Below are 24,227 nucleotides of genomic sequence, written 5' to 3'. Positions count from 1 at the left end.
AAATTTTCCTTTACATTTTCTTAGGCAACAAGTATATTTTAACAATACTAGTGTTGGTACCAGCATATTCTAATAATTTTCATCTTAAAATTAACAACTATGGATATCTATTCTTAATAAAAGTACCTCCTTTCACAGTTTACAGCTGAGATTAAGATTACAGTTTAAATATGAAAAAAAGTTTTTCTAGCAAAATAGAGGGGATTTTGAAGGAATCTTTTTCTACGTTGTTGTGCTAGAACTTTCTGATGTGCTTGAGAAAGCTCCTCTTCACCTCCCATTGCTACGTTAATTTGTTCTGTGTTTTACTGGCCTGGATTTCTTTGAAACTGTAACTGACTGCATCTTTTTGTTTAGCTACCTCTTAGCAGGTTTATTTTTAATTCTCCAATCTTTGAGTAGTGAGTTGTGACTTTATCACTGCTTGTAAAATCCTTTTTCCAAGTGTCAATCTGAGGTTTTTTGCTTGCTTTCTTTGATGTCAGCTCTAATCCTGATGGTTCACTTCATATTCCTGGATTTGTAAACTCTGCTCATTTTTTACTTGCTAGATTTAGTAATGTCCCAGAACTTGCTGTACTGAAAGACTCACAAGCAATAGTCTGCGTTCCAGTAAGAAACATTTACACGAGAAAGCAATCTCCACGTTCAGCATGCTTCAGAAATCTCAACAGTTATAACCGGCCTGCCTGCGTAGTGGAGACACTGTTCTGACTGAGGTGTCTCTTCCACAGAGCTGGGCTTGAAGTTCCAGATTTTTGTGATTATCGCTTGTGTCTGCCCTTTCTTCATCCTTAAGCTTTTAAACTCTTTCACGTTGTAAATTTTTGTAAGTTACATTCTCTCTGCACATTTTCTACTTTTGCTGCTCTGTCCTAAGGAACCAAAGCCCAGTGAGAATGGCTTTCCAGTTACAAGACTCACTCCAGCAGAGTCCAGTTAGGGATTACACAGACCCTGTTTATGTTGCTTAGTAATTTTTCTGAAGAACACAGTCTTTGTTAATGGAAATACCTTGAATTTATAGCAGTTACTAGCAAGATAAATTCTCTGATTAATTTCCCAAGAAATGCTCTTGGGGAAGTATATAATTTGAACAGTGGCTTTGCTAGATGGATGCTTATATATTAATATTACTGTTTATTTAACATGCTCTCTATCCATCTTGTTAACATCTGTTGTAATAATGGAAATTATTGCCAAATAGTTTCAAGAGTGATGGTGATGAGATAGCGTGCATCTGAATGTCTGTTTGAATTGGGCTTTAGATTTATTGTCCATATTCTGCACTAGAAGAAAGGGAATCTCTCAATTTTCACTTTTCTTGAGCATAAAGAGCTTTAATAGTTGAATCATTTGATCTGGTTATTGAAAGGATTACTATTCTTGTTCAGCCCAACTGACCCTCTGGAATTTGAGGAAGGTGTTTAGCTGTTTGAGGTTTTGCATTTTCTGCTATTTTATTGCCCTTATCGTTACATGAAATGCTACATTATCAGCATACTTGTGTTGTTTTTGTACTGGTTCCAGCTGCAGTGTGCAATGACTTGTTGAAACCTTGACATCTGTTTTCCCTTTTCCTCCTTTTTTTTTTTTAGAAGTCAACCATGTCGCTCTTTTTCAGTGTTGCATGCTGAGCCTTAACTTAGCATGTGTATCTAGCCAAAAGGCATCATACATCTCAGTTATGTTCCAGACAGTATACGATGGAGTGCTGTCCCGCATGCTTTTTATTAATGATTATGCCTGAAAGAAATGCAGTTTACAGCATTATCACCAGAGTCCACCATTAGTTGATAATTCATTAGTTGGTAAGCTAACATGAGAACATTGAGACATTAAGGTGATGCCTGCATTGTAACACTGGGATTTTGGAGTTCAAATGCTTTCAAAGAAAAATAAGTCTCCCATCTCTAAATATATTTGGGTAGCTATATGTTATTGCACAGTCCATCTGCTACTTGAATCACTGTTTGAAATCTGGTTCTGCTGCAGGCACGAGGCGTGATAGGTTCAGTTCAGATGATATTAACTCTTATAAATTCCATGTTTCTACCTGCTTCTGCAGTGCACGCTCTCTCTCTCACAAGAATAAGAATGCCAGAATTATTCCCACATTTGATAAAGACATACTGTGAGGCGGATTGCTCTGAATCTAAAGACCAGTCCAAACAAAAGGAAATCTTTGTTTCTAGGGGGCTTTCCAGAAACTGCCTCCTTGAATGCCACCAGGTGGACCTGATGACATGATAGTCTCTAACTTGGATGCTTTCATAATGGTGTGTAGACTATAACTTTGACCTTTTTGTCTATCAGTCAGTGATGTATATAATACAATTTCTGTTATAGAGGGATTTGCTGTATCTAAAGCAGAATTACAAGGAGAAGATTTCAATCTGGATTTGGATCCAGACAACTAGTAAATTTTATTCAGAGCAATTCCCAGATAAGCGGTGTCTCCCACAGTCTCCAAGGGAAAACGGTGTGATCTTCCAGTGTCTCAAAAAGCAGTTGCAGCTTGCTGCCCCCATTCCCAGCTGGAGGTAGACAGCAGCATCTGGCCAGCCAAGCAGAGCAGGACCCAGCTTACAGCTTCCCGATGAGCAAAACTTTGCAAAAATAAGCAGACCTGTAGAAAAATACATAGTGGACTGTGGTGAAAAATGAATCAAGTGCTTCTGCTCTAAGAGTTAATTCAAAGACTCATACCTTTGCCTTATAGCATGTGTTTGATAGATCTCTTAATTGAAAATGGAAATAACAGTATTGCACACTTTCAGGCAAAATTATAAGAGTGCCTTTGGTTGAAAAATTGTATTGAATTCAAGGAGAAATTGCCATCACAAGGCTTTACTGATCTGCAAGGATTTGGAAAAAGCAGATTTTGAGAAAAAAAATTATTATGTGCACCTTATTTTTGAGATTTATGAATAAAATCCAAGTTTGCAAGATATGGGTGGAAATACATTAAAACTGCTTCAGAAATAGTAGAACCACTAATTGCCTTTTGAGGAAATTGGGCTAATGCATTTATTAAACACAGTGAGCATGACTGAGTAAAATGTTTAATTTCGTCTAGCACTAGAAGCTTACCCTGAAAAATATTTTTATCTGTACTTTAAAAAGACATTTCCTTCTTATCTCCAAACCTGTAATTATAATTCCCAGAAATTGGCACCTGACTGCATTTTTCTTCTGAAGGAATTCATTTCACCTAGCTGGTCTCTGCCCCCTCATTCACCTGCTCTAAGCAACTAAAAAGATAGGATTAAATCATCAGGTAAAATTTGTCATGAAAAGTGAATAATGCAAATTCATGATTGGTTGTTCTCATGTATTTTAGAAGCTTTATACACAGACATAAGAATCCAGTCCGGTGCTTTGCTGTTGACTGCAAACATAACAAAGCTGTGGATTTTAATTTTTGAAGATATCTGGCATGGTATTTTAAAAAGTAATATTATCCCAGCCAATGAAAAAATAGCATTTTCACTTGTAACATGATTGATGATCGAAAAGCCACTCAGGTTTTCTATTAGGTGGCCTCAAATTGTAGGGTTTTTGTCCATAAGAGGTTTTGTCATACAAAGGCCTTCTTCAGCCAATGAGCTCTTAAGTGTCACTGCTTTTTGAAGAACACACTGACAAGTGCTTAAGATAGCTTAAGAGACTGCTCTGAAAGCAGCAGCTTTTGTTTAAGTCCAGTTGCAAGAGTACAATTATCTGAATGGCACATAAATAAAAGTAAGCACCATCTTGACACAGAGGATATTAGCCATAGTGTAAGTGGATTAACAAGCTTCCTTAGGATACCTCGCTCATTAGATCATGCATGGGCAACATATTCCGTGCTTTATTTTCTATTACTGGGTATATAACGATAGAATTCAGTAATAACCATGAAATAAATAACTCACAAGTGCATGGTACTGCATTTATCTTTTTCAGCAAAGGACAGCTTGTATAGCTACGTAAATTGTTTCCCTTGCACATATGTGTTCTGAAATTCAGCTACTTTTCAGTGGAAGTCCACAGAATTGTGAGAGATAGTATCATGTTTTTCCTGGTAATAACTTGTAATTTGTTCCAGTTTTATTTACCTAGTCTTTGAAACTATTTTAGTACCTCTGACAAGGCTTTACTCAAGCACCCAAATTAAAAGAAATTTTATTTTCCTTAGCAATTACAAATTAGAGTAATATTAATTTCCTGGTTCGTAAGATTATGTGAGTACACTATTTACTCCTGAAATAGTTGCCATCTGTTTGGACAAAAATACAGGAGGGCTGCTGGAGTCCGCACTTTGTGTGTCTGACCACTAAACGGTAGTGTTGTATTGCAGCTGAAACAGGAAAATACATGAATACGGCAGAGAGAAAAACATTTATCTAGCTGTTGTTGAACTTTGCCATCAAAGTCTCAACTGTTTTTCCATTGGCCCATTACTTATATCTTCTGCTGTTAAATCAACCGTTCTCTCAATGTTTGATTGTACTGAAAAACCATCCTCTGTTTAATGATAATTTATTTTAAATGTGTGAGGAGCTTTTTTCCTCTCTGTCCCTTTATAAGCTTTGTTCTGCTATTTCAATTGTCCATCACAAGCGTGGTGATCTGTTGTGCACTTGCCGTGGGATTAACAGGAGCGTATTTTACAGCGACTAGCAGGATTTAGATTCCTTCGATGCAAAAGATGACTGTAGTTGATGTGGCCAAGTGATTCGTTATTTAGGAGAAATGTTTAGCTGATGTATGTGTTTGACTTTTATGAGCAAAATTGTCTGGGCTCTGGGGCTGCTAAGTTATGTCCCTTTTAATTGTGGTGTAGGAATACGCACTGCATATTTGACAGGGAAAAAGAATGTTTGGGGATGCACTTGTGACAGATGGACATCCCGCTTCTTAATCCAGCTGGACTTCTGAACCTGAAGGTTTGCCAAAAACATTGCTTAGAAATTGCTGCAGTCCTCGAATTGCTCATAAGTATGCCTTTCTCTTTATTTGCGTAAATAATCTACCCAGTAATTCAGCTTTATATTTTATATTATTAGTAAAAAAGAAAATATTTAAATTTAATTAAAATATTAATTTAAATATAATGATAAATAGTAATAATAATACAATTATTTTTGAGATAACACCTGTGGTGTTGGCTTTGCCTGGATGTGGGAGTAGTTCTGACTTGTGCTGCAATGTACAGATACCTGGCCAGCTGCTGCTTCCAGTAGATGTTACTGGGCAGAGCTGCTGGGGGAAGAGAGCATCCCTCTATCCTTTCTCAGTACCAACACAAGAGGCAATAATAGTGCCTGATCCCGCTTTCTCTGTCACCCTGTGGCAGATGGTAGAGGACATACAGCTGCTTTTGCCTTGCTTTATGCTCTAGCAGCCTCTTGTCTGCCAAGCAAATGCTATGGGCCACCTCTTGGACCACAGAACAATAGGATACAACTCTGATTCTAGCGGGGGGCTGGAACAAGCATTATGTGACCTGTTGTATGCACGTCATTGCTTGCCTGTTACTGTTTGTGATTTGCTAGACACTTTACAGTAGTTTAAGGAGTAGCCAATACCAAAAGGTACTTCCAGCCAAAACATAGGATATACCTGTCTGGAAATGCACATTCTCATTTTGTGGGAAATGCCAAAAAATAAAAATTTTGAAGCACCAAAAGAAGCAGGGTTAAAACTTACTATTCAGATTTTTTAAACTATTTTTAGTCTTGGGTTGTTGCTTTGGAGTTGAATAAGTTTTGGGACCTTGAGTATGAGTATCCATATAAATAAGTATCAGTGTGAAGTTCTTACTGTGATGTTCTCCTTCATCAGTTCATCTCATGTAATCCTATTTAGATAACAAAATCTGTGCAGCACACAAACCTTGGATTCTGACTAAATAATGGCATCTGTCAATAACTTGGGGAAGTGAAGTGCCCAAAAAGGAAGATGAGTCAATTTGTGGATAACTCAAGACCTTTCTTGAATCCATATTGGTAACCAAATAAACATCAAATATAAGGATAAAATGCATAAAACATAGAATCACAGAATCACTAAGGTTGGAAAAGACCTGTAAGATCATCAAGTCCAACCATCAACCCAACACCACCATGCCCACTAAACCATGTCCCAAACATGAGGAAAAATTATTGCTAGCTATATCAACTGTACAGGTCCACGTTTCCCTGATCTAAGTTGCGTATGATGGTCACTCTCAAAACAGATATAGCAGAAATAAAAGAGGCTCTGAAGAAACTCTACTGAGAGTTGTGTTTTTCTGTAGACAGCATGAACTTGCAATGCACTCCAGTTTTGCAAGGGCAAAAGCTCATGCTTCATTGGTCTTTGACCATTAGAGGGTTGGGTGAAGCTAGTAAAGGTGTTTGTTTACCTCACATCTGATAACTGCAAGATCTGAAATACTCCTCTGAAATGCCTACTTTTAGTCACTTTGGATGGACTGGAATGCTACAAGGCAGGAGCTGGATAGTTAAAGCAAAAGAGGTATATTGAATTAAGGTTTCAGTAATAGTAGCAAAGTATTTGAGAACCCTTTTACATAGGGAGTTAAGAGGCAAAGTAGTATCCTAAATTTAGGATGTAAAGAAAAAGAGGAACACACTAAGATTATGGACTTGGGAAGTCAGTAGATTTTTACAGCTTATTTAATAGGCTCTGACATTGGAAATATAGAAGGTGTAGAGTTTCCTGATGACTGTAATCAAGGACATAGTACGGAATAAGAGGAAGGAGCCAAAGACTAAGCCACTTCAGAAATGAAAGAATGGTTTGAAACTGCAAAGAAATGCATTGATTGCAGTCTTTGCAAGCAGGAGAATAACTAAATATGGTATGAAAACCAGAAGGGAGATTTCCACAGAAATTATGTGGCTCTGATAAATTGGAGTTAAATTGAGAATGAGGAAAAAGCATTTCAGAAAGAGGCTGCTGTTGAATTTGCAAATACTATCCTTAGTGGAATGATGGAGAGATTGTAAAGAGCCACAACTTAATGCCTGCGGTGCTCTTTAGAGGGTGCTGAAGAGGATGTGGGAGGAGAATTACATTGCGTTGCTAGAGTGTTGTAGCCAGGGTATAGAGGGAATGGAAAGAGAGTGCTCGAATTCATATGTAGGGGAGAAAATGGAGTCTGGTAGAAGAGGAAATGGGACTTGCCTTGGGCAAGATATATTGTTGCGGTGTGTGATGCAGAAAGCCAAGTTTTGAAGGGAGAACTGAAGTGAGAGGGCAACAGTAGTGTTTTGAGTTAGAGGTGGCTGCAAGAACAGGCATCAGCACTGGAGACTTTCGGAAGAGCTGCAGAGGGAAATTAAATTTTAGTACATTGCGGGGTTTGAATAGTGGAGTGAGGAGACAAAAGAAGCAATGAGCAGGTTAGAAAACTGGAGGGCAGCAAGTTTATATTTGATGTGTGAGATGCAAAAGTAGGTGAAAGGAGGAGTTGCCCACTCTAGGCTTGATGATGCTGTCTCTGCATTTTTCCTCTTTCCAATGTGAATGTGTGTTATCTTGCTCCACACTAGCTAGTCAGCACAACTGTGCGTTGGTGTAGCTGTCAAAGTAAGGTAACATTTGAGGTGTGGATAGCAGCCACATTCTCACTGCTCTTATCCTGTCTGCCATGAAGCAATTTTTGATGGGAGGAGTTTGAACTGGCCATGTTAGTGGTTCCCACAGAGAAACCTTTCATGAAACTGAATATTAGTGCTTCTCAACATTGCACTCATGCATAAGCCCATGGGTTCCCTGTTGGGAAATATCTCTTGCTCTCCTCAAATTCTGTAACAGAGAAGCTTGTTTACTAAATTAGTTTTAATCTAACAAAGAAATTGGTCATGTCTCACCTAATGTTTCAGGCCAATGTATAGTAGTTTCAGTGTATTAGAACTGCCAAGTTTCTATTATCTTTATCTGAACTTCAAAGGATTAATTTGGAAGTTTTTAAAAAGATTTGTCACAAATTAAACATGTTCCTCAAGAAGCTGATGGCACAATTGCAAAACCGGGATCTTAATTTAGATTGATTTTCTTTTAAGTGTGCCATTATTTAGTGCAACACAGAAAACCAAAATGGAGGATACTAACATTAGTGTATAAAGCCTAGCGTGGAAAGGTTTTCTTGTCCTTATGAAAAGCCCTTACTGACCATGATAGAAATACATATTTTAACTGAGGAAAACAGATACTTCATTCCTAGTGATTTATTTGCCAAGTCTTAGCTGGATAAAGATCATAAAGGCCAAGTTGTGTATAGTACAGAGTGGACGTTGATGAATGCACAAATCGTAGAAGTAGACTGATACTACATCTTCAGCAATTACATGAATAGGGCAACCTCTGTATTGGTGACAGAGGGAACAAAATGAAGAGCAGTCAGTCCTGAGCCGGTGCTGATCAACAAGCAACTGAGGAGGAAGGTGTGCGTGGGGCAAAGCATGGCTCACCCGGGCATGAGGGCGCTGGCTTGCTTCCCGTCTGCTCCTGTGCGGCAGCATGATAGGAAGCTATTTCTGCTGAGTTTGAGTATGAAAATTCGTATGTTTCTAACTATGATAGTGTCTTGTGTTCATCTAATTTGGGGGAACACACATCCTGTTTCAGAGGCATTAATCTGCAATGTGGCCTCACAAGCCAGTTGGTAAAGACAGCATTGCTGTGTAGCTTCAGCCAGTTTCAACTCCTACAGTAACATCTCATCTTCGTTTACAGAAACACCTATGGTAACATCTCCTCTTCATTTATAGAGGGCACTCTTGTAATGAGAATCTCATGATAAAATGTTCTTCACTGAAAAGCTCTCACAGCTTGATGATGCAGTTGTCACCATGGAGATTTCACTCCAAGAGAAAAGAACTAATTCAGTGCTGTTCAACTTTGGAAATGTGTAGCAGATACCTCCCAATGCCTTCAGCTAAGCCACCACCTGAGGAGACAACTTGGATCAGAAGCTGAGAGAGGAAGTACATATATGCTGATGATAAACTATATTTTTTGTAGATGACTGGATCTCAAGAAGTGGCATGTGTGTAATGACAGATAAATGTGAAAGCGCGTGAATAAAAGTCTCAGAGCCTGAGCCAACAGGAAAGGAAATAGTCTTGCCTTAAACTTGAAGGAAATAAATGTGATGCTCTGTGAATTCCTGTTGAGGTCTAATTCCCTTCTCTCAGAACGGATAGTTGTTGCTATTATCCCATATTCCACACAGAATGGGGCTAGCTGAAGTTCCTCCAAAAAAAAAAAAATTCAAAAAAGAAAAAAGAAGGCTTGATATCAAATTTATTTAGAAACAACAAGTATATTTCTTTCCCCTTTCTGAAAGCCTTATTGATATGTTTGGATTTCTCGTTTCACAGCAATGACCTAAAAATCAATTACACCAGTATGGAATGATTAATTTCTGATTTTCCTGAAGCCATGAAATCCTTCTGAATGAGTAACGGTTGTTTTACTGGTATTTCTGTGAAGGGAAGCTCTACACAGTAAGGAATATATTACAAAACCAAACAAAGTATTGGGAAAGCTAGTATGGGAAGCAGCCCTATACTGGCTGGGAGATAAATGTAGTAATGTAGAAGGCCTCTTCTGTTCCTGTAATTCTGCTAGGATTATGAAGTTAAACAAGACTACTTTAATACCTGTACAAACAACTCAGGAAAATCCACAGCTGTCACAAGACTTCTTACTAACTGCCAGTGGTAGATGGCAGTGAAATCAGTTCATGTTCCTCCATGAAGCAATGGACAAAGAGTACGGAAATGGGTAAAATAAGTACTGCAGAGGTGGTGGTTAGTGGAAAATATAGTTTGGTTAAGGAGGAAAATAGAGGGAAAACATCAATAAAGATCAATTTATATCTTAAAACAAGGAGGGGCTTTGTTTTATTGGAAAAATCAGTCAGAGGGAAAAAAAAAAGGAGAAAAATAGTACAACAGAGGTATAGTGAGCTCCTTCGACATATGAAGAACTAAAGAGACCTGCCTAGGAATTAAATATTGAGGGTAAGTGAACCAAAAGTAGCAGGAAAATGAAAAACAGCTCCATAATAAAACTCATAAAACTTGACACAAAATTAATGAGTCAGAGTCCTAAAATCATGAGTCATTTAAACACTGAGATTTTTCCAAGGATAAAGGGTTTTTTTAATGTCTTTTTCACCATCAGGGAAATGATAATCAAACTCAACATGAGATTGTTTCAGGTTCAAAAAGGCTACTTCAGAATAGCTTTAAAACTTCCCAACTGGCTGGCTATAGTATGAAGTCTGGAAGGTACTGGCCACTGACTCTCTGCCTGCCCCCTCCTTTGGGCTACTCTTTCCCCACCAGCCTCGATTACCCCTCTTGCCCTCGGTGTGCGCTCCTGCCTTGCAGCCTGTGTCTCCTCCTTCCTTTATGCCTCATGTTTTCCTTTTGCCATCCGTAATTTCTCTCTTTCTTTTCAGAAAACCCCTATACGAAGTTATCATTTGAGTTCTCCTTCTGCATCTTTTTTGTTTTACCACCTCATTTCTTTGTCTGCACTTTTCATTGCAGCTTTCCAACAGCCATGGTGCCTGAGGGCACCCCAGCTTGAGGTTTTCTCATTGCTTATCCAAAATAGCTTTCAGCTTTGAGTCTAATTAAGTTGTTGTTATTAAAAGAAGACAAACACACAGAACACCCCCCTCCTTTTCCATCCAAGAACCCAGTATTAGGAAAATTGTAACAAAAACATAAGAGTAGTAATCCTGGTGGTGTACTGTGCTGGTACTGTGAGCTGTTCATGAATGCAGAGGAAGATTTGAGTTCCTGATTCTTTTTTGTTAAAAAATTTCAGAGTCAGTATTAACTTGATACGTGGTCAACTTTAAAACAATAGGACAGTATTTGATTTGCTGTGACTGACATATGCAAAGAATTTTGTTCTGGGTTTTTTTGTGTGTGTGTTTGTTTTAAAACATGAATTCAAAATGATCCCTGACCTCACCATAGCCAGAATACAGCCATTATGAAAGGGGATTTAATCTTTAGGTTTCATTTCATACTTTTAGAGAAAGGATTGATTCAGTCCCTCCCTCCATCCCTCCCTCCCACTTCTCCTTCTTCCCTTCTGCCTTTCCGTCTCTTTCCCCTTCGTTCCCCCTTCCCTCCCTCCCTCTCTCTGCACCTCCTCCACACCACTACTGACTGCTCTTTCTCACTTATGGTGAGAGAATAAAACCAGGTAATGGCTCTGCAAGCTGCTATTCTTACTCTCAGGTCATCTGTGCTCCACAACGTAAAGCATAATTTCTCGCATCTTTTGTAGATCTAAGAAAGAGGGTCTCCATAACAAAGTTGCCAACTTCAAAGGGTTCAATATTAAGAGCTTAAATGTTTTAGGACAGTTCAGGAAAACAAAGGGCTCCACAATAGTTCGGCGATTTCTCATTGGTTCCAGGTACTCGCCTGTTTAAAAAAAGAAAGAAAAGTGAAGGTAATTTTTAATGTGCCCATAGGGTCCGTGCTACGGTGCAAAGCCAGTCCTGATCCTGAGCTGGAAGCCAAGTTTGCTGCTTTGCTCCCTGTTCTCCTTCTGGGGCAGTTCAGCTGCTCTGCTTCCTGCTCCCGCGGCGGCTGTGCCTGGCCCGGCTGGGTCCCCGTGTCCCCTCCGGGCTTCTAGCAGAAGCACCACACCAACGTCTGAGATATGAAATAATCTGGGGTTCTTCCTAGGCAGACACCTGTGTCTCCCACTGGAAGGGCATGTGAGATTCTTAAGTTGTTTAGTAGGACAAGGATTTGTGGGGGATCCAGGCTTCAGCCTGTACAACTTGCTCAGGTGAGTTTAGGCATGACAAATTCTTCTGCCTCTCCTCTGTTTTGCATTGGGTGTGTACAGGTCAGCTGGTCTTTTTTTATGTGACTTGCTTATTGCCCAAACCCTGTACTAGTGATTGGTTTTCTTTGCTGCTGCTTGTTGTCTTTCTTGCCACCGATGCAAAGGTTTGTAATGCCTGAGACTCCCTGGCCTCTGCTAATGTTACTGTTATTTCTTCATTCCCCTACAGAGTGTAGGAGAGACACCATTAACTTTAAATATCACCTCTTTGCCAGAAAGTTTTTTCTTTACAAGTGTTACAGTATATTTAGTACCAGGTGTGTGTTAGAAAACACTTATTTTTCCAGTTTCTTTTTACTCAAGTTGTATGTTTGACTGTTCCTGCGTAGACTTCGTTTTCCCCACTGAGAGAAACATCCTGGTGGAATATGGAAAGTAAAAACTTACTTGTGAAAAAGAAGAAGATGGATTCTGTGACTTGAAAACAACAAAAACGTTCAGGGAGGCTTTTGTAATTCACTACTTCAAAAATCAAGTAATTTTAAAGCTGATTACGTGCAACGGTGCATACTGGCCTCTTAAGCACTGGCACAGTCCAGTACGGGTGATACAAATCCTTGATCTTCTAAACTATAACTTTTGAAGAGCTGTGTTCTCCAGAAGTGAAAATGGGTAATAAAAAGCAGGTCCTGTTGCTTAGCTGATGACTGAGTGTGAATAGAAAGTGCTTGCAGATTTCTCTCCGAAAAAACCTGGAAGAGGGTGCTGTATATTTGTATAGATGCCTTCTGCAAAGGCCCTTCAGTGTAACCCCTGAGGAGCGTGAGCTGGGGAGCAGAGCGGGCCAGGGATGCTGAGACAGAAAGGATGGAAAATGCAGACAGTGAAGGACATCTCAAGACTTCCAATAAATAATATTAAAAGATACTGGAAGCCTGAAGATAAGTTATTCTGGAGGGGGATGAGTTTGGAGGGAACTTATGCTCTTGCTATGAGTTTTCTAGGAGCTAGAATTATAATTCCCAAATTAATAAAATCTCAGGAGGCAAGAAAAACTCTTAAGAAGTGTATGTAGTTTTACATACAGAGTAGGAAACTGAGATCATGGAGAAAAGAGGTAAACATAAGGACACTTTAAATTATAAGTGTAAAGTTTAATAAAAACCAAAGATATCTAGGTACAAATTATTTTTCTATTGTGCTAATCCTATTTTCTTTCTTATTTGCATATAAATTGCAGTGATTGAACCTGAGATGCTTTAAATATTGGCATAGTTAGATAGAGTTAGACTGGATATTATGAAAAATTTCTTTACTGAGAGAGTGGTGAAGCATTGGAACAGGCTGCCCAGGGAAGTGGTGGAGTCACCATCCCTGGAGGCATTCAAGGAACGTGTGGACGAGGCATTGTGGGACATGGTTTAGTGGGCATGGTGGTGTTGGTTGGTTGATGGTTGGACTTGATGATCTTACAGGTCTTTTCCAACCTTAGTGATTCTGTGATTCTGTGATAGTAGAGCCTGGTTAGGTGTTGCTACCTCCATTTTAATGTCTTGTTTAGGCTTGACTGAAACCCTGTTAACTGGGCAGAGCCAAGCATTTTTGAGTTTTATTAAATCCCTACAATTTTTTGATTCAAATATGACTTTTCATTCATGCTTGTTGTCAGAATAGTTCAACTTTGTGCCTAAGATCGCTTATTGTTTGTTCAGTTCTAATACTTTGCTTAGTATAAACACAAATGTAAAGGTTATCACTCTCTGGAAGCGTGGCAAACTTGGGAGGCAAACAGGAAATCACAGGATTTTTAGTGTCATTCTGCAAATTAGTAGTTTTGTGCATGCTGTGGGAGAGGTGGCAATTTCAGAGGAACCTGACTGAAGGGAAGAGATGTTTGAAGCTTGGTGGGAGTATGGGGTGGGAAGATAGGCAGGATATGTCTTGTGGACAAAAAAGAAAGATGGGAAAAAATGAGTTTATATAAAGGTTGCTGAGGCTGATACATTAATAGAACATAAACTGAGTAGGAACATGGTAAAAAGCTCCATCAAATATTTACATTTTGGATGTTGGTGTTCAGGTACTGTATGGTGTTAAGATCACAGTGTTGATAGGAATAGGGTTGTGGTGGACCTGAATTTAAAATTATGTGCGTTACTTAAGGAAAGGGTAATTTTGGGAGTACCTTTGTTTCTTTTGGGGTATTTATTTCATCTAGTAGTTCTTCTCTTGAGTTCCTCTTTTTTTCACCTGCTACTGCTCTACCTTTAAAATAGTTTTAATGACAAATCTTACTCTGCAAGCAAATCATGACATGTACCACTGTTTTTCTTCCTTAAGGTTTTTCTAGCATAGAGGCTCTTAACTGATGTAGATGCCAAAGGCTTCAGGCATGTTTCCAGGAAGCATGGTATGAATTTTGTAACTCCTAGACACCAGTCACTGCAGTTTTGGACGGGTGCTTGTTTTGATGCCAAAGTCTGGCAAAGTCCGTCTAATCTCATTAGCTAATTCTTTCTCTTGTGTTTTTTCAGCTTTAAATGCTGACTTTCCCCCCTCCCCCCGCCTTTTATGAGGGCGGTGGTCTGGTTCAGCTGAGCTGTTCTCGACTATTTAGTAAATTTTTAGAAGTTCTTTATGTGCTACTTTCCTGTCTGTGCACTGTTGACTTGAAACGCTATTTGTGAAATTATCCTGTTCAAACATTACTGCACTATTTATTTACAAAATATTATGTAGAAAATAAGCAAACATAGCCTTTTAAAATCTTCTTGTAGACTTGAAGCAGGTACGGAACTTAAAACATTGTTTACCAAGTGTCTTTGTTTTTTTAAAGGTAGTCTGATACCTAATTTGTTTTTAAAATTTGTCAGAACTGGATCAGTAAGTCTAAAGTCAGGTTTTTGGAAGGTTTCTGATTTTTCTTTAAGAACATTAGTAAAAATAGTCATATAAGTGGAAACATTAAACTGTTAAGTAGTGCCTTGTGAACTAAAAGCTGTTGTAAGGAAATCTCATGTATAGACATAGAACTACACCAACGTAATCCTGACTATTCATATTTGGGACTAGAAAGGGATTATTCTTTTTCTCAGTACTAGGAGAATCATTCCCAGCTGACCTGATTGTTCAGCTTGGTGCCTTCAAAGAGACTTCACATTGACTCTGCTGGTGAAGATGAAGGGTGTGTGATGGAGACTCAGTTCACCCATACGAGTTTCATTCCCTGTATGGGAGATTTTGCTGAAATAACTACATTTAATTCTGCATACAAAGCTGTTACCTTGTTTCATGGCAGTCAAAGGATAGAAATGTAGGCTCAAAAGCAAATTAATTGTCCACTAACTGCTGAATGGTACCTTGTGCGTAAACAAAAGGCTTTTACCTCATACCCCATCAATGCTTCATGTAATAAATGTGACAGTTACGGCTTTTTGTCTTATCTCTCTCTTCCTGCAGTGTCCATAAAAGTGTTTCTCACTTGTAACAGATGGTCAGAGCACAGCTTTGAAATTTATCTGGAGATGAAGCCCTGTTGATTCCATTATAAGTGAAGAGTTTTCATGCAGATGGGGGCAAGGAGGGATTTATTGTTCTTAACAATTCTGATGATGAGGTATTTCATACAATGCCTTCCTTTCCTTTTTGCTTGCAGGTGCTGTGCCTTCAGGATTTCTTTGGTGATGATGACATTTTTATTGCATGTGGACCAGAAAAGTTCCGTTACCAGGATGATTTCTTGCTGGATGAAAGTGGTAAGAAGATGTATTTTTAAAATGTTTACAACCAAAGTAGAGGGCAGGTTTCCATATCATGCTAGTTAAGCCAAAACTGTGTCACCTAAATTGATTTCAGAAAGAGGATAAATATTTTTATTCTTTAAATTCTGAATACTGACAATAAGAGGTAACTGGAAGCAACAATAAAGCTGTCAAGGGAAACATATCTGCCTAAGCAGCATAAAACTTTACTTCAGCCTGAATTTTGTATACCATAGGAAATAGTAATGTGTTTGGTGGAATTCCTAGTTTGCAAGATCTTTCTTAGCGTTTTGTCTTTATTTTCCCTTTGAATTTATTCTGCTTCTTTATCACAACCTTTCAACCTCACAGTTCTTACAACTGAGATTTAGATAATGCTTCACAGGTAGTATGATAAAGGAAGATAGATACAATTCTGTATGGAAGATAAAAATAATCAGCAAATGCAGACAAAATCATCTGAGAAAATTCAGGGAGTTCTCTGTTCTCTCAGACCTAATATACTACTTAAATGTAGTTTATTTTTGTGTAGAGCAAGACCCAGCAAAGGTTTTATTCCCGCTGCACCCGCTGTCAGTCCAGGGTATATTTGTAATCCATTGCTATCAACTCATCTCATCTTTTTTCAAAATATCAAATGTCTTCAAGAACAGCTGACTGAAAAATTGGTCAGAAAAGAGTTTGTTACAGTAGTAACTACTTCATAGTCATCATGTGCGTGCTTGTTTAACTTCACCACTTCATCACTGTTTTTGATGCAAATATACATTCAAAATGAAAGATAGTTCAATTGTATTTCCCTGACTAACCTCTGGAATGTGAAGGCTTCTTGGTTTACCTGGATCCAAACAAATGCTCCTTTAGCTTCTGTAGGAGCAGAAGAAGCCAGCTTGCACAGACCTCACGTTGTGAGCTGAAGGATGAGTCTGAAAAAGAAGGTATCTTTGCTACTGGGCAAGGGGATGACGTTTTGTATCAGGCACAGGCAGAAGCAAGCACACATTCCACCTTCCTCTAGAGGACCTTATAATATGGAAATAAAAATAAAATAGTGCACCAGATTTGCCCTTTGCAATAATGAAATTGCTGTAGCTGCCTGTAAGGTAAAAGGTGCTAACCGTGGAAAAGTAACTTCAGCTATTTTTAGGACAGGAATTAGAATACTTGGGCAGGAGGGGAGTTTCCCAGGTGACAGTGTGGCCAGCATGGCCATCCTTGCCTTTAACGAGAGGAGAGCCAGGGAATTGACTGCATAGTCTGGGTTCACTTGTGTCTCTTACCTGAAAGATGACACTGGCGGCTGCCCTGGGTCTCCTCACAGTGAATCCTGCATCAGTTTTTTCCAGAGCTGACTCAGGGAGAAGTGCTGACAACAGATTTATCTAAATCCCTTTTTGAAGTACAGCTCTTTTTTGGAGGTCTTGTGTCAAAGTACAGACGTAGCCTGGCGCTGCCTAGTCTTTATGTCTCTTTGAGGAAGCACTATCTTTCTCTGGAACATTGGTGCTTAAAACCATATTATGCTGAGCTGAAAAAAAAGAAAAGCTTAAAATCTAGGCTGAAGATAGAACTTTAGCTATTTGTTGTGGTGCTTGCTTTTCTACTACATAAAGATTTGGTGAACATTGACTGTTTTGACTACAGGAGTAAAGAAAGAGCAGAAAATCAGACTCTAGACTATGCTTCTAATTCCTTTGTGAAGTGTACATCAACTTTGTTCTCTATTTTGGGGCAAGTTTCGTATCAGAAAACTTGTTTAGTTTGCTTGCCATTAATAGCTGATGTACCAACTGATATGGACCTAGTCAGCCTTCTCTGAGGTAGGAACAAGATTTGGAGAGAGAATTAAAAAATAACTGAGTTTTTAGCTTGTTTTGCTTGGCAATTCAAGTTTGTGTAATCACACTATGTGTCTGTGTGTTCCTCATACTTAATCTAAGAACATTAAAATTATTAATAAGTGCTGTCCAACTGTGCAGGGCTTGGAAAGCCTGTCTCTGCTTCCCTGTGCTGGTCTCTGTCACTACCTCCCTCCAGTGTTTCCCAGTTTCAGCCAGATGATGAGAATAACGGTTAAGGTGTTGCAGCTTATGGAGTAAAGAAAAGCAAAATTTGAAGGTGGGAAAGAAAAGTAGAGAGAATAAATATGTAAACAATCAGGGCTCTAGACGTTGGGGAATTACTTATCAGGGAGGAAGAATGACCTTGTTCTGTGGTCTGGGTTCAGAGCTCGTGATACTAGAGGCGAGTGAGAGACAAAGATTCTGGAACTGGAAAACCAATCGCCTGTACAGGGATTCATTTTGGCTAGCACTAGGTATCAAGAGAGTAGGTACCTGCAACTGAGCCAGTCCCAGTAGGTTTCTTTCCTGGTAAATAAAACTTAGACCTATTGACAAGGTAGATGTTAGATGTTTGATTGGCTCAGTTGAAGGCAGATATTTAGAATGGTTCATGTGATTTATGCTCCAGAAAAGTCTGGATGCTTTTGTAAAGGGATCTATATGCCTGATTTAGCTGTTCTTATCTACATTGTATTTCTCTAAAGTTGTTGAAAAAACTTTTAGGATGAGATTAATACTACCCCATCAGAAAAGAAAAGTCTAAAGACTCATCAGTCTGCAATATTTCTAGTCATCTTTCTTTGTCCTGCTCTCATGGCTTGCTCCCAGCACAGGGTAACACCTTCTAAAAGCAATAGAATCAGAAATTTGGAAAAACCAGTCTAGAAGTCAGTGAATCAATCTCCCTGTCTAAGTGTGGGATTAACATTCCCTATTTCATTTCTGACATACTTGTCTAACATGCCCCTTTAACACCTCTGATGAGGAGGAATCTGTAACCTCCTGAGATGTTCTGTGCCAGTGGTGAACTCTCCTTGCTGGTTTTCAGCTATCTTACCCCAGATTCCCTTGCTATAAACGAAGCCCATTGCTATTTTTCTTATCTCCTGTGAACACGGGAAACAGATGATTCCTTTCTCTTTGAAAAATCCGTGGACTGCCATGAGCCTCATCAATTTTCTCTTCTTTCATTGTTTTGGCTTCAGGCTCAAACCTGTCCTTGAAACAGGGAGTGTGCTCCTTCTTTGTATCATCTCCTTTCTCTGTTTTATGTCTTTCAGGAAGAGGCATTGCATATCCCCTTGGCAATCAGTTAAGAAAAGTCAGTTAATTAGGGATCCATCAAAGAGCAAAACAAGCAGTCAGCACTATACATTGCAGTTTCTTCTCTCTTCCTTGATGTACAGATGGTTTTCATATTAAGCACACTGTTTATCGCATGAAATACAGAATCAATAGATACCACCCCCATCGTAATTCCTAGCAATCATCTCCATATCTGACCTAATTGATAGATAGGATAGCCACACACACTTCCATCAAGAGAACTGCAGATGGGACATGAAGATGCATGGGAATGACCATAAAATTAAGAAGTAAATACTCCGTGTTTGTCAAGCATCAGTGACGATGCTATTTTCATAGAAAGTTTTTGTGGGAAATGTAGGCACAAACCCATTATTTTAATGAAGCACACGTTACATCAGCCAGCTTGCAAGAAGAAAAATTCCTCAGCATAGAATATGCCAGGGGCTGCTTCAGGCATTGTTAGCTTGCAGTTCTGGACACTTTCCCAGAAATCCCAGGTTTTCTTTAACCAATGGTGGTTCAGTTTTCAAAGAAAAGACAAAGTCAGGGCATGGTTTTATATAGCCCTCAGCTGCTTGTTGGCAGAGATTGGGGTTTAAGCACCGCACTCTCAAAAATACTTGCAATCAGCTATTGTTCAGGCACCTAAATAAGAATTGGGCAATGTAAATAACTCGTGGGATTGGCCCTAAATGAGAACATCGCCTTGGCTTATATGGATATTTCTTTCTTAGCACTGTAAAATGTGAGAGTTTTTGAGGCTGGCAGTATCAGACTTAATTTTTTTAAAAATTAAATTCTTTTTTATGTTTAGTTAATGTTGGCTGAGTGGTTTGGAAGCTTAAGGGTCGCACAATCCTAAGTATGTGACTTCATCACATCCTGAGATGCATCATGTAAAAAGGCTGCAATCTCAGTTGACCAAAGCCAGTGTCTGCCTCCAAGCAGAGCGTAACCAACATAGAATGTCTGGATGTGAAAACAACTGCGGATTGCTTGTCAAGACCACATATTACTGTTATGGAAACAATGACTAGAATGACTCTCTTCTAGGGGAAAATTAAGACTGGAATCTTTGAAACCTAATTTCACTTTGACTTTGCTGGCCTGTGTTAGTCCTCAGCTCAGCATCTCTGTGCCAGCAGTGTTACTGCTTCATCTTGCCAGCAGCAGACAACTTGCCAGGAAAATCTGAGTCCTGTGGTGTCCGCACACGTGTGTGTGCGCACGGAGGCATGCACACGCATCGGATTCAGTAACTGTGGTTAGGGTCAGGAGTATCATGTTTATCCCTGTTAATAACTGTCAGGTTTCTGTAACCTCGATTACTCTGTCCTTCCTAAAAGAGAGAGGAAAGGGAAATCAGTTATAGTCCTCATCTACGCTGATTTATAGGACAGAGACTGATGTGTTAAGCAGCTTTTGGCTGGACTTAGGAGTGGAGAGCATGCTGGCTGACTTGCTCTGCCCTCATCAAAAACTCGTGCTTTGGCAATTCGAAAGTAATGGTGGGTTCTGGGGACTTTGAGATATAACTTTGCTTTCAACAGAGGCATAAATATAAAGTGTTCCAGTGCAGTGTGATATTTTCAAATGTCAACAACTGCTGGGCCTTGGAGACAGATATTTTGTGTATGAGGCAGAAACAAACGAAGGCAGGAGGGACCAGTCCTCTGAACCATTTAGACTAATGGTTCAGAAAGGGCAGAAGGAAAGAAGCTGTTTTGCCTGTGGATTTGCATCCAGTGCCTCCTTTATTTTCCTACTCCAAGACCTCTGGTTTCATCTCCACCCTCTCATCATGCCTTAGACGCTTGCACAGTACCCTCAGCTCCCTCCCACTTGGCACGCCACCGCTTGTCCTCATTCCTTTCCTCACAGTAAGGACATCAACGGGGTCTCTTTCATCCAGCAGTGTGACAGTTTCACAACTTTCCCCAAACCGATGGGAATATCCCCTCACTGAGACCACCTGCGTCCAGCCGTGCTGGAAGTACCTCCCTCCCGTGCCCTGGCTGTGTGGAACCACTTGGCTGTGTGGTAGCGTGCAAGTGACTCACTTGTTTCTGTTGTGTTAAACTCTTAAAAGGAGAATGCTGATCTGCAGTTAAATACTAAGAACAGGCTGTTAGCATGATCATCAGGTGGCTGTTAATATATCATGTGGCGTTCATTAAATAAAATCTGTAGTAACACTACAAATCAAACGAGTCAAATGAGCTATTCACATGGAAAATGTATTCACAGAACTTCAGTTTTTTTCTGCACAGGATTTCTCTTTTAATATTTGGCTTTTTTATAGATATATTCTTGTTTATGTAAGCCCATTTCTTTACTTGTTGTTTGCAAGCTATTTGCTTTGAATATTCTCTACTCTGTCTCACCGGTCTACTTATTTGAGACATTGCTTCTCACCTTTCTGCCTAAGCATCTCTAGCAGTGAAAGTTTGGTCACTTAAATCATAAATCTTTGCTCCCCCTGGCTGGCAGATTTATAGACATGAATAAGGACATTAGAGCTTTCAAGATTACATACGTACTTTCCAGTCCAGATTTACACTGAAGTGCCTCTCTCTTCTTTCCCTTTCCCCACCTCCTCACCGTGCGTGCATGTATATTTGCATAGTTATCACTTTTCATCAATGTTGCTATGAAAAAGTTGCCTGTATGCATAACCAGGAAAAATCATGATCACTTAAAACTTATAAAACAGTCTCTCATTGAAACTAGCCAAACAGTAAGACTGCAGTTGATGCTAATTCACTCTGCTCATTGAACCAAATGTTCTTCAATATGTTTTCTGCAGTATTTGCTTTCTCTGATGTCTGTTAAAAATAGTGTGAATGAAACACCATCCAATAAATTAGAACTGGTGGAAATTCCCACTTCATTTGCATAAGGAGTTTTGAGTGTGCATATTCCTTCAGCATTTTTCCACGGTAAAGTTGATTTTGGATATAAAAATACTAAAAACTTTGGGTCCAAAAATATCAAGCATTTCTCAATAATATGTGCATATTAATTAAATTGTATTTTTATTGGGAATTTATAATATAAAATTTCAGCTTGTTTTAAATAAAAGAAAAATTGTTACTAAACATCATCAGTATTATTATCTTAATGTACAGGAGGTTTTACTCATAACAGGTAGTGTTAATATGTAGTTAATAACAGTAGACTGAATATATTTATTGCTTTTGTATAGCTTCATATTTTTGCTCTTTCATTTTATTTTTCTATTGTAATTTCTTGAACTGAATCTTGCCAGGGGAATACTTAGATTAATCAGATTGGTTCAGGAGAAAAGATTTTTCTTACAGCACATTTTAAGCTAGTTTCCCAGACTATGAACATCTCAGTTGTATATCCAGATGCAAAGAGTGCAATTCCAATTTTTATGACCAGTTTTATAAACAAACTTTTAGTTCTGGGGAACAAACACAGGAATTTGGTAGACATAACAGAGTAGATCTTGGCACTTGAGTTCTTAATGTGACTGTCTCATATCTTTTCTTTCATGGAAGTTGCTTTATTTAGAACCTTTGAGCCTAGTCCACAGTTTGTATAATACTTCATTCTAGACCACAGGTTGAGCTTTGAGCTTGTATGTTCAGTCTGTATCCTCAGAAGCTGTTAGCTTCCAAAATACCACCTTCCTTTGAGTGCTTTTTAGGAGAGTCTTTATCTTTTACTTTTCCAGTTCCAGTGATGTGATGGAAGCAGCAGATAGTAGCTGTATATTATAACCCCCTCCACCGAGTCTGTTAAGCAGTTTGGTGACAAGTGTAGAGTTTAACATCAGAGATGTTTAGAAATCACCTTTCCCTTATGTTTATCTTTGTACTTTTTGTTGTCTTGTGAAATGGAGTGTACAGTGTTGGTAATCTTGGCTAGTATATTTGTATTTGTATTTTGCACAGTTTGCAGGTCCTTTCCATTGCTAGAAACTATTAGAATCTGATCTATTTCTGAAAAGATGTACCCTCTAGTCCTATTGCAGGAGATCTTTTGGGTGAGCAACATAGTCCCATTTTCTCCAGTTATTAGGAGTTTGTAGTAGACAGCTTTGAGATGAGTAGTTCTTGTAGCATCAGTGCTTCATTATTCATTCAGTTTAAGAACCTGAACGAAGTGAGCCATCTGCTAAACTGTGTTAGGATGTGCCCTGGAGACCTGCCTGTTTGTTGGGTAGTATGGTTGTATCAGAGACATTTTGTGTTGAGATTAGACTTTACTCATCATCAGTAAAATTAGACTGACTTGTTAAATTGATCATTGTAATTTTCTACTTCTCATACTAGATACAGGCCCTATACCTGGAGTTTTGTCATGTCTCGAGTAAGTGTGTGCACACTTTTTGAATTCCAGAGCTGTCCGCAGATTCTCTTCCACTGGCAAAATCTTTTGAAAAGAGAATAATTATTGAAAATCCAGAGTTCATTAGCTTTTAGAAAGCAGAAACTTTCTGAAAGCATATGAGGAGGATATATTCATCCTTAATATTCATTAAAGGCCTTTTTAAAAAAAAAAATCTTATCAAACACAAACGGCAGTACAGCAGCTGAGAGAGAATCAAAACCAACCTGGATAATATTTCAAAGTGATAAAATCAGAAACTGAGTACATCAGTGACAGGTATTCATATTTATGTACTCGTACATATTTAGTGAGATGCTGTGTATACAGACACAAATATATCAAGTATAAAGGATTTTACCATCCTGCAAATACAGCCAGTCAAAGACCTCTGTATAATGGCTGTGTGGGTCTGCAATGCAGAACTGATCGTTCACAGTATGTGCTGCAATAGTGGTTCAGTGCTGTTATTTTCAAAATGCAACCTACAGAAATTTCCCATTCAAAAACTCAGAAGTGTTACCTGATGGTTCAGGTTGCTTCTGTGAACAGTCACCTTCGAATAAACTTTTTTCATAGCATAGCTCCCTGCAGCAGGACTGGATGCTAATATTATGCATAAAGTAATCTAAGGCTGAGTAATCATTAGGAAGTCTCATGTTGCCATGGAATTGAATACCCGTAGGTGGTAGGTCATGGAGCTCTGATTGTGATTCTTTTATTCTTCAGTCAGAGCTTTTTTAAAATTTTGTTCTAGAGGAATTGTACTACTTGCTTTTTTTCATTTGGAAGAAAATCTTCTAGGGACTTAAAATTTATTGGAGAGGAGAGCTAACCTGAAGTCTCATTCTTTTAACTGAAGGACCTGGGTCAGGGAAAGTTTTTGGAAGATTACTTATTATTCCTAATAGAATGGAGGGTGGTTAGAAGACAAAGAAATTTAAATCACTTAGTTTTTCCTGTTACTCCGGAATAGGAAAGAGAAATTTTTCACAGCTACTTAGAACTGTTAAGATTGTCTAGAAAAATGGGAAGACAGCTTACAGAGTGAGGCAGTTTCTGATGAAGACACCATGTTTAGGAAGAAAAAAATCCTGCAGGAGAACAAATTTGGTGAAGCTTTATAAAAATTATT

The 24,227-nt window shown here is 38.8% G+C and overlaps 1 protein-coding gene across 9 annotated transcripts in view; it reads left to right on the top strand.

Moving 5' to 3' along the window:
• The window catches only part of DCLK1 (doublecortin like kinase 1), a 249,647-nt gene that overhangs the window by 106,902 nt on the left and 118,518 nt on the right, over positions 1-24,227 (top strand). For all 9 annotated transcript variants that reach the window (XM_059816171.1, XM_059816180.1, XM_059816205.1 and 6 more), the window contains exon 3: positions 15,479-15,578. In XM_059816171.1, coding sequence (XP_059672154.1) covers positions 15,479-15,578 — 100 coding nt within the window. The remainder of the gene's footprint in view (positions 1-15,478; positions 15,579-24,227) is intronic.

The sequence above is a fragment of the Gavia stellata genome, chromosome 1 (genome assembly GCF_030936135.1).
Source record: "Gavia stellata isolate bGavSte3 chromosome 1, bGavSte3.hap2, whole genome shotgun sequence".
Classification (NCBI taxonomy): domain Eukaryota; kingdom Metazoa; phylum Chordata; class Aves; order Gaviiformes; family Gaviidae; genus Gavia; species Gavia stellata.
The sequence above is the reverse complement of the archived record's forward strand: the minus strand, read 5'-3'. Positions and strand labels throughout refer to the sequence as shown.